A 15,031-nucleotide genomic window follows, 5' to 3' on the forward strand; every position below is an offset into this window, starting at 1 on the left:
GAATGGGCAGTCAGGTTGAGTTCATGTTCATGAACCTGTGCTTTCCTTTGGTTCATGAACCTGTTCATGGCCTATGCTCTACCCTGCAGCCAGAATGATCCTTTTACATTATGTATCAGCTCATGTGAGACTTCCACTCAGTCCCTCCTGAAAAAAAAGAAAAAGTGACTCGCAAGGGTCCGTGTGATGTGGCACCCATTGTATCTCCAAGTTAATTTCCTGCAACCTCTGCTAGGTGACTATATTCCATTAACACAAGCCCCTTCAATATCTCTGGAGCTTCCCTGTCACAGCGACCTTGTACCTTTTGTTCCCTTCACCTGGAATGCTCTTTCCCATTAGCTATGTGGCTTATTCCTTCTCCCCCACTCCATTTTGTCTAGATCTCTGATCAAATATCATCTTATCAGGAAGACCTTCCTGTCTTCCTTTTCTAAAAATGCAGCCCCCTATCACTCTCCATCACCTCACTTTGCATTATTTTCTTTATCAGCATTTAATCCAACAAATACATAAACATTCTATATGAATTTACCATTTGTTATGTTTCCCTCCCAAGAAAATGTGAAGTCTCTGTGGGCAGAGTTAGTTTTGTTTATCCATGGTAGTTTATCCAGGACCAAGAATGGTCCCTAGCACATGGTAGGCACTCATGAGTTACACGTGATAGATGACAAACTGCTACTCTTGGACTCTCTCAGAAGCACAAGGCTTTCTTCATTATTGAAGGGAGATCTGCAGGCAGCAGCAGCCTATTTTCTGTGTGTGCAATTGCCCCATATAACTCTCCTGGTAGCCACTTCCCTCCCCTAATTTTAATGGCTGCAGAAAGGAGAAAATTTGATTCATTATCTTTACAGAGTCACTATATCTTCCCCAAAGGTTAAGAAGAAGGGTACCCCTCTCAGTTTCTGATGGGGATTGCATCTATGTGAGTAAAAAGCATAATTGCTTTTTTGAAAAATCTGGATGAGTTTTTTGTTTGTTCCATTGGGGAAATTTTATATTAAGTAGATTAAAGTAAGTGACTTTGAACTTTGAAAGTCTACATCTTAACGTTTTATTAAGCTTAATTGGGTTCGTAGAACATTTAAAGACCATCCAAACTTAAGTGGGAGATCAAAATGAGCGAATAGGCTGATGCAGACTTCTTTTTACCCCTGCCTTTGAGCTGCATTAATGAAAGTGGTGCGCTCCATGCCTGCAGATGATGAGCATGAAAGCCTGGCTTTCCAGGGAGATCTGGTGTAGGCCAGAACTATGCCACAGCACCTTCCCATGATTGTCTGTGCTGTGTACCTGGCCTTCAGGACCACCCCAGATCTGGGTCTGCTTCACACTCACTGCATCAGAAAAGTAGCTGGGCTCAGGGCAGACCACTGAAAGTTTGTTATGTGGTGCTTCCTAGGGAAGAAACTCCAGTTGTTGGAAATAAGATCCATTAGGGTATAGAATCTGTTAACGATGGAAATTGGGAGCGATTTGACTGTTGTTCACAGAGGTTTTGCACTCAGTTAAATGAGCAGTGGCGTAAGGCAGCACTAACTGGAATATGCAAGGCCAGGACGTAATTTCCACATGTCATCTCTTTTTTGTGTTTGATTTTCACTGCATCGTTTATTCTTCCTGTGTCCTAACAGAATTGTTCAGGAAATAGCAATGTCATTACTTTCTTTTCACTTAAAATGATCTTTAATTATTAAAGCAATGCTAGTTTATTTGTAAAATGGTATAAAATTTATGAAATAAAAAGTGTGAGGCTGCTTTTAGAAAAAAATAGAATTTTGTGCTACACAAAATGCACAACTTGCTTTTCACTTTTACCCGTGCATCATGGATGAGGACATAGCTGCTGGATAGCCCACTACACGAATGTACCATGAACTTTTAGCCAGTCAGCTATCAAGAAAGACTTAGAATTTAACAGTTTTTGACCTTTACAAGTAATGAAGGTGAACATCTATGTACTCTTAATTGTGTATTTTTGAAAATGTCTGAATCTGAATTCTAGGGCTTCCAGAAAATATGTACTCTCTTCTACAACTTCTGTCATTTTTGTTGTCTCTTAGTCCCTGTAAGCATTTTATTTGTTGTTCCAGCTATAAGATAAATGCTTAGGGGTGGAATTACTATGTAAAAAAAAAAACACAAATATAAAATGCTATTATTAAATTTCTCTCCAAAATATTTCCTACTTTAAACTACTTTAAAGTAAAATCTCTTTTCTTCTGTGGTCAGTTGAAAGGCATTATTATGAGAGATGTAGGGTGTGAACCCAGCATCCTTTGATTATGTTTATTTTGTAGGCAGGCATGCAACAAGTCATTTTCATGCCATTTCTGCTCAGATAAGGAGGTCAGTGTACTGGGAGCCAAGGACTACAAATCAATGGAAATATTGAACATTGTTCTGATTTTCTTTCATAAGCAATAAAATAACATATAAACCAACAAAACAAATATAATACCCATAAACCCCTCAGCACATTACCTGACCCAGGGGATGGTGCTGATTTTAGTAGCCACCGTGGTGGTGGTGGTCGTGGTAGGACTGTGCTGGTGAGGTAGGGGACGTGGTGATGGTTTTCATTATTGTGGTTATTGTTAGCACAATTATTCTTAAGCAGCCATGTCTGATCTGAAGTTTGGCGCGATCCTACTGGTTTTCCAAATAGGATGCCGTCTTTTAAATGAGGAGTTATAGAAGTTTTGCTGGTGATTCACAGTATTGTTCTGGAGTTTTAACTATGTCTCCAAGAGAACTCAGTTTATATGAAGGTTCTTCATCTAGACAGCAGAGGAGGCTGATACTCACACACCTTTGCTCAAAAATATGGGTTGTTCTGTATTGGGTCTTTGTTTATAAAGATAGACTCATTGCTGCATTTCCACAGAGGCATCTCTTATGCTTTCTTGCTTGCCAAGGAGCCAGTGGGGATACAAGTTTTTATTGGTCTAGTGTTTCCCCTTTAAAGAGCTTAAATTTGAAATTAAAGACAAAGATTTATGAGAAAGCATGGGTCTGGTCTCAAGAGACTTGATTCCAGTTCGTCCTGGATTCTGTGTGTGCTGGCTCTGGGCCTTGGAGCTGGTTGGGATCTTCTGTATTGACCAAACCAGCATCTCCCAAAGGTTGAAAACAGATACCAGTGCTATCCTGAGGTCTTAGAAGTCCTCTCTCATGAGATGAAACTTTGATGAAATGAAGCAAAACACTGTACTTAACTGGGCCTCAGTTTCTCCTCTCAGTCAGAGATTCTCAGTTAAGTGCTGACAGTAGACAGGCATAGAAAGTGAACAGAGGGTGCAGCTATGTGAAGCAGGGTCAATGGTAATCACTTTTGGCAATATGAGGCTGGATCTTTGCTTTTTTTTTGAGACGGGGCCTCACTCTATCACCAGTCTGGAGTGCAGTGGCGCAAACTCGGCTCACTGCAACCTCTGCCTCAAGCAATTCTCCTGCCTCAGCCTCCTGCGTAGCTGGGACCACAGATGCATGCCACCATGCACAGCTAATTTTTTTTTGTATTTTTAGTAGAGATGGGGTTTCACCTTGTTGGCTAGATGGTCTCAATCTCCTGACCTCATGATCTGCCCACCTCGGCCTCCCAAAGTACTGGGATTACAGGTGTGAGCCACTGTGCCCAACTGGATCTTTGCTTTCTGTTCCACCCAAGAGAAGCCAGAATCTCCCAATTTAAAAAAACAAAACAAAACAACCATATCCTCACTCCCAAATGTGACTCTGATGGGAGTGGTGTGGAGAAGAGCCAGAGGACTGGAAAGAGGTCTGTCCGCCTGCCCATCCACCCGGAAAGCCCCCTTGCAGGAGCTATGATAAATAAAGTCATGGTCTTACCAAGCACAGATGAGCACAGACTGACATTCCCTAATAATAACGTGCATTTACATATCTCTTTAAGTTGGGAAGAAACCATTACTTCACAACTAGCCTTCAAGTTATAATGCCCAGATTTGAGGATATGCATAATTAAAACAGAATATTCATTTTTACAATCCACTGTAAGCATTTATATCTTTTTATGTCTCCATGTATTTAGTATCAATGTTCCAAGTGCAGTGCTCCATCAGGGCCCAGCCAGGTAAAGGAGACATCCCTTCCTTCCCTCGTCAAGTGGATACCCTAGCAAGCAAATTGACTTCACGGACCAGCTACACAAAATACTAGCTAACCACAATTGTAGCAAAGGCTGGGGAGGAGCAGTAGGAGCACTTGACCCACCAGACTAGAGGAGCTGGAAGGACATCACCTGGTAAAGCCTTTGATACCACCTGATGAGTGTCATTCATCTAATGCCATGTCTTCATTGACCTCAGTCACAAAGAGGTGGCCACAGGCTGCACATGGCCCATCAGAAGGATTTTGTTTGGACTGTGTAGTGTTGACCCACATACCATTTTAAATTGAATTAAAGGATTTTAACCTTTTCATTCCTTATATTTTTTCCATTTAACCTTAAATACCATCTGGCAGGTAGGTCATGCTTTGTTTCAAAGAGTTCTGACCTCATAAGAGAGGGTTGAGAAACCAATAGAAAATAAGAAAGCCAGGTTTTTACATATGTTCTTTGCTCTTCAGGAACCAAAAGCTTAGGAAGACTAGAAAGATTCCCCATAGGTCTCCTGGCCACAGGCTGTGTCTCTCATCTCAGTTAATTATCTTCTAATATCATGCCAGACACCACAGATGGTAAGAGAGTGTCTGCAGCCTGTCCTCACCATTGGAGGGAAATGTTGAGGGTCTTTCAGGGGCGTTTTTATTCCCAAGAAGAGCATACTCTGCATTTCCTGTGTGAATGGGGAAAATGGTTAGGGATTTGGTCCAGACTTAGATGATACTTGTCCATATGTGTGAAGCAAGCCCAGGCCCATGAGGCTGCCAGTCTCCCATTCCCAGTTATTCTTCTCTGTCATGACTTGCACACCGAAAAACAGCCACCACCAGTGCCATATGGTTTAAAAGATCAAAGACCCCTGCTTTGAATACATTTTTAGCTGACTATACTTCAGATGTCTTAAATATGTTCCTGCAGATGGGAAGCATGGAGCATTAAAGAGGTAAGCCACATGTGTGTGAGCCATGCATGTGATCTGCGCAGGATGGCAAAAAGTGAATGCCACTCAGCCATGCGTTTGTCTTCCTTTCAGGTTCGCATCTTCACATACCTCATTGGACGAGAGGCTGCATTTGCAGACAATCTAAAGTGGATGGCCTGTGCCAACAAAGGTGGGTCTTCCCAACGTGCTTGGCTCTGAATAACTTCCACCTACTTTTTCAGAATTAGGAATATTCATGAGAAAGTAGAGAGTTCTAATAATTCTAAGGTAAAGTCTGGGTATATCTAAGTGATTACTGATAGACTTGAAATGGTTTCTTCCAAATTATGGGGTTTTTTTTTGTTTTTTATTTTTTTGTGGACAGAGTCTTGCTCTTTGCCCAGGCTGGAGTGCAGTAACATGAGCTCAGCTCACTTCAGACTCTGCCCCCCCGGTTCAAGTGTTTCTTGTGCCTCAGCCTCCCAAGTAGCTGGGATTACAGGTGTGCCCCACAATGCCCAGTTAATTTTTGTATTTTTAGTAGAGACGGGGTTTTGCCATGTTAGCCAAGCTGGTCTCAAACTCTGGAGCTCAAGTGATCAGCCCGCCAAAGTGGCCTCATTACAGGCATGAGCCACTACGCCCAGCGCCAAATTTTGAGGACATAGTCAAGTGGAGTGGTTAAGTCTTTCCATTCTTCTGATTAGTAGCTGAGTAGCCTTGGGAGAATTACTATGGCAGAGACATTTACTGTGCATCAAATATCCATATGCTCTCTCATCATTCGCAGCCTTCTTGCATATAGGTGGGGACTTCAAGACTGGTTCTGGCCAATAGGGCGTGAGTGAAGTCAACCTGAGTCATTTCTGGGCTAAAGCATTTGAGAGCTAGTGTGGTGGTGTTGGTACTCTCTTCTGTTCTAGTGAACTCTGAAGGTACATGGTCCAGACAGAACAGTCATGAGATGCAGCAGCCTTCATTAGCCTGGGTCCCTGAGTGAACACATGGAGCAGATGACTTTCACTGTCCCTTGCCTCTGCCAACCCACACTGGATTATAAATAGTGTTCATAACAAATAAACTTTTGTGTTGAGCCACTGAGATTTTTAGTTTGATATGTTCTTATAGCATAACTTTACCTATATTACTAATTAAGTTGGTCAACTTTAACTTGCCTCAATGTTCAAATACTCAAAATGGTAACGGTAATAATAATTCTTCCTTTAATTTTTTTAACTAACAAAATTATTTATATTTATGGCATACAACATGATGTTTTGAAGTATAAGTACATTGTGTAATGACTACATCAAGCTAATTAACATATGTATTGCCTTACATCTTTATAATTTATTTGTGATGAGAATACCTAAAATCTATTCTCTTAGCAATTTTCAAGTGTATAACACATCGTTATTAACTATGGTCACTATGTTATACTATATATCTCTTGAACTCATTCCTTCTGTCTAACTGAAAGTTTGTATCCAGTTCTTCCTTTGATTCTTATTAATGAAATGGTGCATATTAAGTGCCTCGTTCAATACTAGGACATAAGAAGTGCTCAGTAATCATTAGCTTTTTTATATTCATAAGGTTAATTGATTACCAATCCCCTGTTGCATGTCAGAAACAAATAGTTTGGGGACAGCACTGGAAAGTCAGTAATAGGGCTGCCCAGTCTGTGAAGGCCTTCTTTTCATTTTATACGCAGCCAAGAAGGCAAAGCGTAGCAAGTTAATAGGTGGGAGAGTCCAGACTCCTTGTATCCAAATTGAGCAATCACTCTCCACCAACTATGGGCAAGTTACCAAACCTATCTGGGTAGGTCTGAGTCATGTCATCTACAGAGCAGAGGTGGTGACAATACCTTCCCCTCAAGCATGTTGTGGGCATGACATGATGCCATATAAGTAAAGTTGGTAGCTTGGTCTCTGGTATGTAAGTGCCCTGAGTTATTCTCTCATTGTTATGTTGATCTCTGGGTCCTGTTTGCCTCCCTTCTGAGGCTACAAGCTCCATGAGAGCAGCCTTTGACTCTGATTTCATCTTGGGTGCTCTGACAGAGCCCAAGCTCGTACCACAGCGTGTGCTCCTTTGATGTCTGAAAAAATAGGTAAGTTGACTCTAAATCCTAATGAAGGAAGGCAGGTCCTGTAGCACAGTAGATTGGGATTGATAGATTTCAGCAGTCTGCTTTCAATGGGTCTCCCAAGCCATCCTTCATAAAAGCTCCAGTGTTTGGACTTTAGTGGAGAAAAGAGGACTGAGTGAAGGCTTTGTGGGTCTGCGCTCCAGTTTTCATGACCTAAGACAAAGTTGTTTTAGGTGCAAGCCACCAAAGTTGTTCCCTGAAATTTAAAAAGGCGTTTTGGAGAGAGAGGGGAGTGACTCAGAACCCTGGTGGGAAGGGAAGCTTGGGTCTCACAAGGGAGAAGGAAGACATGTTTTTGTTTTTCTATTCCTTCTCAGTTTCTTCTGACATGTCCATGGCATTCTTACTTCTCTGTAGGTAGACCTTCCCTACTATGGCATGCATATAGCCAGGAATGGCCACCCCGTATCATGCATGCCCATCCATCCACACAACAATACTGTGGGCAAGGCACAATATAAGAAAGCAAAATGTATATCTTTTCCATTCAAGGCTGACTAGCAAATCTAAAGTCTAATTTCACGTCCTCCCTCACCCCCTCACCCCCGTGAAGAGATTATGGTACCCAGCTTGGGCCAGTTCTTTCTCCCTGCTGAATTGGGTGTGGGCAGAGAAAGCCCATGGAGAAATAAGTGCTCTGGGGGACTCAGCACTGTGGATGGGAGTGTGGGAAAGTTCTCTAAGAATAGGTGAACACGCAGGCTCTTAAACCTCCACCCATCTTTCCCTTTGCTTGGCATTTTCTTTAATTATCTGCTTTTATTTGAACAGTCTTTTAAGCAAGGCTCAGTTTCCTCATCTGAAAAAGGAAGGGCTGCATGGAAGTTTTTAACATATCCTTGAAGCTCTAAAATAACACATTCTACAATTGTTTTCGTTCATTGTCTGGCTTGCTTCACTAAAAGGTGTCAATAATTCTACTTGTCTCAGAGTTATACATTTGGCCTCCTTTCAGGGAGAGCTATAGGAAGAACACAGGCAGAGGAGATGGAGGCCGAGTAGATCCCAGAGTTCCTCTGAGTGAAGAGGCCTTTCTTGAAATTAGTTTTGGAACTTTGTTGACATTTAAAAACCTTGAGTTAGCTATACTTTTCCCATTTTTTCCTTTATTCTGTGGTCTTGAAAAAAGTTTCTTTCCATTTTTAAATTAAAAAAAAAAATTTCCTGTTATTTCTTGCCACATCAGATTGCAATTCTTCCATCAGCTAGTATGCATTTAGTCATGGGTTATTGTTTTTACCACTGTCTGTGTCCAGCTGATGAAAATTACTCAAATTGAAGTCTTGTCTTAATCAACTAATATTACACCATAATTTAGTTTTAGTCATTGTTTATAAGAATCTTCGAGGCATCCTTTTGAAGACAGTTTAGTCAACTTGGAGTATTTTAGGGCCCGGCTATAGAATATTGCCTTTAGGATTTATAAGTTATGAGTACAGCAATGCAGAAAATCCAAGGAGGTAATAGTAGCTGCTTGGCTGGACAGGCTGTGGATTCCATGATAATTCTCCTTCCCTTCCTGTCCACATCCAGTTATTTCCCTTGCTACCAGAGTTAGCCCCTCTCGATAGTTTCACCTTCCTCATTCTGCTTCTATGTAAAGAGCCTTGGGAATGTCACTGTTTGCCGCTCTTCAAAGTAGCAATGCCATCAAAATGTGATATTCCAGTCATCTGTGCCCATATAAACATTGGCTTCACGTTGCGTCAGTTAAGGGGTTTTGGACCACGTAACATCGGTGAGCAAGTATTCTTCTATGGTCATTAATTAAATCATTGTTTATAGTCTCAGATTGTTATAGTATGGAGGCAGCATAACATTTTTCATCTCAAGTGTCATGAGGTCCAGAGGGCCCCCTTACATATTTTCAACCTGACTCGGCCAAGTTCTGCAGTGAAATGAAGCATTAGCATTCAGGGACCAGAGCAGACCCAAGGAGAGTCCAAGGAGGTAGAACTAACCCACCGGGCCTGACCACAGAATGACCCTGGGAGGGAGCAAGAATCATGAGGGCTCTCACATTGTTACTGAGTTAGTGGTCAAGGACCTGCTATCTGTGCAGGACTTCTTCCTTGGGAGTCTGGTAGCCATGGAGACAGTTCTTAGCCAGCAGATCTCAGACACTTTCCTCTGGAAATGAATGTCTGGGGACATTCGTACCCCCCTTGCAATAGTTCTCTGCCTCCTCCAGTCTACCAGCAAAATCCAGGGAGGCCTAGAGCTTGTGAGTTTATTTCATTTTATGCATAAGTAGGTCCTGTCTTGAGGGAACCAACCCTAATGAGACAAAGCAGCAAGCCATTTTAAATACATTAAAACAATCATTGCCACTGTAGAATGGCTGGTGGAATTTAAAGTTCTGTGTTCACACTATTTCAAAAACAAGTGAACTGGAACACAGAAAAGAGGGCCGACTACTGACTAGCTCAGATATTTCACAAAGCCATGGTGACCTTCTCTAACATTCAGTATGCCAAGATTTTAAATAAGCACTGGCTGATTCTCCTTCAAAAATCACAGTTAATGGAGTGTTTTCCAGCTGTGCAAATAAAGAAGGGCCTCCATGTTTGGGTTCTCAACCGATCAGTCATCGTCAGGTCCAATTGAAATGCCACATGTGTTGTCGTCTGCTTAGCTTACCCCTTTTCTGTGGGCTAAAGGTCATTCTCTCCTTACTTGAAAGAGAACTGGTGGCTTGAGACTTCCTGGAAGGTCCAGCTCCCAATCTTTTTTCAATAAAAAGATTCTTAACCTCATTGTATCTTTCCACATGTAGTGTCCCCCAAAAGATAGCTTCACATTTATGAGGCCGGAATGGTCATAGGCGGGGGCAGGAGAAAAGTGGCAATTAAAACATTTTGCTATTTCAAGACAGGTGAAGGAAGGTACAAACAGCAGCTATTTAAAAAGCTTTTCATAGTTCATTGCACACATTCCTTAGAATCAGAGATTTTGAGTGGCGATGAAGATGGTGATGCTTGCTGTTATTGTAAAACAGCAACTAAGGATGGCAGGCTGCTCACTAAGTGCCAGGCATAGAAAAGAATACATCTGTGCATTACCTCTTTTGATCCTTCCAAAGGCTCTTGAGGTACTGTTATCATCATTTTTGTCTACAGAGAAGGAAACTAAGGCTGAGCGAGACTAGCATCTTGTTCCAGATTACCAGCCAGCAGGTGGTAGAGCTAGGATTCAGGCCCAGGTGATCCAAAGCCCCAGCCTGAACTTTTCACCAGATGTGAGGCTGCTTCTCTTTGGAGAGGAGAAAGCTGTGATTCATAGATAACTCTTACATATCTCTCTTCATTTGAGGTAATCTAGGAAAAGAAAACTAGAGGGTGAGAAAGGACTTCAATGTGCCATAATTAACAAAGGCCAGAGCTGGGATTTATGCCCAGCCTGTATGTGCTGGAAATGGCACTGCTTCAGCTTGCACAGTGGTATGGTTCAGGTCCTGATGTTTCAGAGTTGGGGACGTTAAGGCTGTAGATAAGATGAGACCAGGAGAAACCACGGCAAAGTGTGATGGGAGCAGCCACAGAGCTATAGGAAAGAGATAGCATTCCTATTTCCCCAGAGTGTACCTTTAGATTATTTTCTTCTTTCTCTTTTATTTTTAATTTGGAGTTAGAAATTAAAATGTAGTCATAGTCACAAAGGAAAAGATATGTCCCTTGCTCTGAGGCTCAAGCTGATTTTGAGAGCTCTGCTCAGGAGTGCAGTTCTCCCACCAAGGCCATTGGGCTCCTTGCCCTTGATGTCCATTCTCTCCAACATCATGAATATGGGCTCTTCTGCTCTCAGCACTCAACAGGCCTCTTGCTTGTTTTTTGTGAAGTCAAAGAAGACAGGGAGGTAGGAAGCTGTTTATAAATTATACATTTTTCTATAGAAATAAGTGTTTTTTTTTCAGTAGTGTGTGATCTTGACAGGGAGGAGGAGGAAGATGAAACAGAACACAGTATTGGGAGCGTCTTCCAAGAACACCATTGCTCATAGGGAATGCAAACCAGGGAAGCCACAGCATCACCTTCACTGCCCTCCTAAATCTCATTCTTACCCCAGCACCCTCTAGAGACTGAAATTTTGGTACTGGCTCTCAGGTTCTCAGCCTGCCTTGCTTAAGGTGGAAAGAGTCTTTAGAAAGACTCAAAGACTCAAAGGACTCAAAGGAAGCTACACCCATCACTCCAAAGATGGAAGGAGGACCTCACTATATGAGGTAGACAGCTAGGATCTGCCCTTCAAGGACAGACTCCTGGTACCCTCAGATCTGGTCATTGCAAAGTGGAGTATTTAATGATTCACCACAGGAGCTTCTCGTGCTCAGGCAGCTTTGAGGCAAAAGACTCTAAAAATCCCCAAGGAAGGGTGGTAATATCTCAGAAACACAAAGCACTGCACTGCATATGGTTTATCACATGCAGTATTTGTAACCCAGAGTTCACAGAAGGAGCTCTGCAAGGGAATAAGGTAAATAAATTGATGTTGTAGAGAAAAATGAGCAGACCATTTGTAATAGGTGGCTAATTTCAGCATTAATTGCTCCTTGGTAATTACCGAATGATTGCTGATTCTGTTTTCTTACATGATATATGAAGTTCGAAAAAGCACATTAAAAAAGAGAATAAACATTCAAGACCTAGAATTTAACAGGAAAAAAACAGAGGGAAAGGGAAGGGAAAGTGGCCAGCTGAGAGAATACAGAGGGAAAACAAGGGAAGTGTCTATGGTTACAGCCAGATTCCAGCCCTTAGCGATTTCCTATTATCAATCATTTGTTAACTAAAACTTATACTAAGACATTAAAAAAAAAAAAAAGACTCAGAAAGATTTTAAATGTTAATGGGTTGGAATCAAATATGCATAAGCTTTGCAACATACATTGTTATTGTTAATATTATTTTTAAAATTTTATCTTTTCTTACCTTTTTATACATCTGCATCCCTAGTCTACATAGTGAAATATAAGTTGGAACTATAGACTGGGCTTTGAGTAGAACTTTGTTATTGCTCACTGCCGAAACCTCAGAGGACAGTCATATATTGCCCCATCCCCATCCTCAAAGTTCCGCAGCTACAATACACAAATAGCCCATTAGAGTTACCCTCCTGGGGCAGGAGCTCGGAGCATCGCTCCTGTCCCTTCCCAACAGCGAAAGATGCAGTGTCTTCAGTGGTTCAGAGCAAAGGCTTTGGAATCAAATGAACCTGGATTCGAATTCATCCAGGACAGATTACTGACTCTGAGTTTGTGTTTCTTCCCCTACACGGTGAGCATATGCATCGGGCCATCGTGAGGCCCACATGCAGAAAGGCAAGGTGGATCCCAGTAAGACCTCAGTGAATGTTCCTGCTTTACTAATGGCTCCTGCATACCTGCCCTCCCTGTTCTGGGAATACTGCTCTCAACAAGGTGGGGATTTTTGAATCATTTCATGGAGCTGATATTCCAGTTAGAGAGAACACAATAAGCAAGTGAGAATCCAATGATGGATGAGTCCTCTGAAGGAACTGATGCAGGGTGAAGGGAGAGGAAGTGACTTCAGACAGGAATGTCAGGGAGGGCCTCTCTGAGCTGATCCCTGAGTGACAAAAAGGAAGCAAACATGGAAAATGGGATAAAGGGTGTCCCAGGCGGAGGGCAGCAAGTGCACAGGCCCTGAGGGGGGGAACATGGTTGGCATGTGAGAGGCGGGGAAAGAAGGCCAGCAAGCCTGAACAGTGAGCAAGAGGGAGACAGCAGGGATGAGGTCACCCAGGTAGGTGGAGCCAATTCAGGGAGGGTCTTGGAGGTCAGGGTAAGACATCTGGATTTTATTTTAACTCTAAATAGAAGCTATTGTAGGATTTCAACCAGGAAGATGATGATCTGCTGTGACCTTTTATACAATCTCTGATGGCTATGAGGAGGTTAGACAAGGAGGAGAGGGATTTGTGGGGAGACTCTTGTGGACTCTGGGTGAGAGATCATGGCATCTTGGAGTAGTGAAGCAGTGGAGATTGGGAAGTGAGTTTAGATCTATCTTAGAGATAGGATCAGAAGAACATGCTGGTGGATTACATATGGGGTGGGGTGAGGAAAGGATGGATATCAAGGATAATTATGTTTTGGCCTCTCTGGGCAGTGGTGCCATTTTCTGAGATGGGAATGACCAACTGGGAGAGGAATGGATTTGGGAAGGGAAGTGAGGAGTTGGCTTTGGATGAGTTCCACCTGAGAATTCTGTTAGTTATCCCTGTAGAGGTGTCGGGTATACAGTTGACCATGGGTCTGTCACTCTGGAGACAGAAGTCAGCTTTCTGTAATCTTTCAGAACCTTGGCTGTGATAAGCAAGACCAAGTGGGGATGATTTCTCAGCCCTGTCCTTTTCCAAATGTATGGTTGTTTTTCCCCAACTCCTTCTCTATGCTAATGACCTGTCCCTCCTACCCTCCTCCTTAAATTCATCTTTCTTCCCTTGGCACTGTTTTGGAAAACCCAAGTCAGGGAGCTTTACTGCTGGCTTTGAGGATTAGATGTGAATACAGACAACCAAGAAGAACTCCTACAAGATGCTATCTGGGCCCAGGAGCACAGGTGCCTAAACAGAATTGTTTGACACTGCAAAGTGCTCATCCCTGTATCCTAAAGGTCCAGAGCTATTGAGCTGTGTCCCCCTCCTTCAACATGGTAGCACCCCTCTTAGCTTGTCCTCTGTGTCAAGACCCTTTATGTAGAGCCCAAGATTTGCCTACTAAAGAAAAGGTGAAATATTTTCTTTCTTGTCAAACGCTGAGTGCAGCCTCCATGCTTGGAGAGATGATAACTATGGGTGTGGTGTGTTCCCTGTCCTCTGGCAAACCTTTTTAAAACCTGTCCTTTCCAACCATGCCTCTAAGAGGAACCACATAGGAGCATTGCTAGAGCAGCATCCTAAATGGGTCTCCCTAACTATGGTGCCTGATGGCTGAGAGAGGTGAACATAGGCCCTGCTCCCAGGTCTCAAACTAGGACAGAAACTCACAGCCTATTCCTTTGGGGCCCTGTTTCCCCTGGGATGGGAAAGGCTCTGGCCCAGGCCAGGAGGGTGGGGCAGGCAGGAGTGACAATGCATGCTAATTAGCACTATGCAGAGCTGTCATCAGGAACCCAGAAGCCACATGGTCCCAACCTGGTTTGGGGTCGGCACACCAAATTCAAACCAGCTGGCCTTTGTTTAGAAATCCTCTGGGTGCGTCCCGACCCTTTCTGGACAACAGAAAGGCTGGTATTTCCTTATCCTGAGCCCTGTTTTAGTCACTAAGAGATTCTATAAACTCTGGAGCTAGTGCTGCGATGGAGCTGGCCTCAGAGGCACACATACTCTCTTTAATTTGTTTGGTGAGTAGAAGCTGGTATGAGCCTAAGATCCTTATTTACAGGCACGGGGAGGAAACAAGAATCTGTGTCCATCCCCTGCTTGAAATCCTTCCTGTCTACAGGATAAAGTCTAAACTCTTTCCCAAGTTCTGTGTGACAGTCTTCCTGCCCATTTCTGTCATCTTATGTCATCCTGTCTCTACACTCTCTCTACCAACTCCACCAACTCCTTAACTCCAGCCATTCTGAGCTATTTTTAGTTCCTAGAAGGGGCCTGATTCTCTCTGATTCTGGGTCCTTATTTATACTCCTTGTTTTGCTGGACACTATCTTTAATCCCTCTTCCTTTGGCTAACTGGTCCTCATCCTTCAGGTTCCAGCTACACTGACCCTTGCTCAGGGTAACCACATTTGATTGGCTGTACCTGTTGTATGTTTTAGCTTAATGTTGAATGTACCATTTTGTAATTGTTTAC

General features: G+C 42.8%; 1 protein-coding gene across 8 annotated transcripts in view; it reads left to right on the forward strand.

The window, feature by feature from the left end:
* CACNA2D3 (calcium voltage-gated channel auxiliary subunit alpha2delta 3) overlaps positions 1-15,031 on the forward strand; it is a 931,957-nt gene that overhangs the window by 616,887 nt on the left and 300,039 nt on the right. For all 8 annotated transcript variants that reach the window (XR_006695842.3, XR_010585145.2, XR_012431274.1 and 5 more), the window contains one exon: positions 5,169-5,247. Coding sequence is in view for 4 of the 8 variants with exons in the window: in XM_045384857.3 (XP_045240792.1) it covers positions 5,169-5,247 (79 nt within the window). In the remaining 4 variants the exon portion in view is untranslated. The remainder of the gene's footprint in view (positions 1-5,168; positions 5,248-15,031) is intronic.

Source organism: Macaca fascicularis, chromosome 2 (genome assembly GCF_037993035.2).
Source record: "Macaca fascicularis isolate 582-1 chromosome 2, T2T-MFA8v1.1".
NCBI classification, from domain to species: Eukaryota; Metazoa; Chordata; class Mammalia; order Primates; family Cercopithecidae; genus Macaca; species Macaca fascicularis.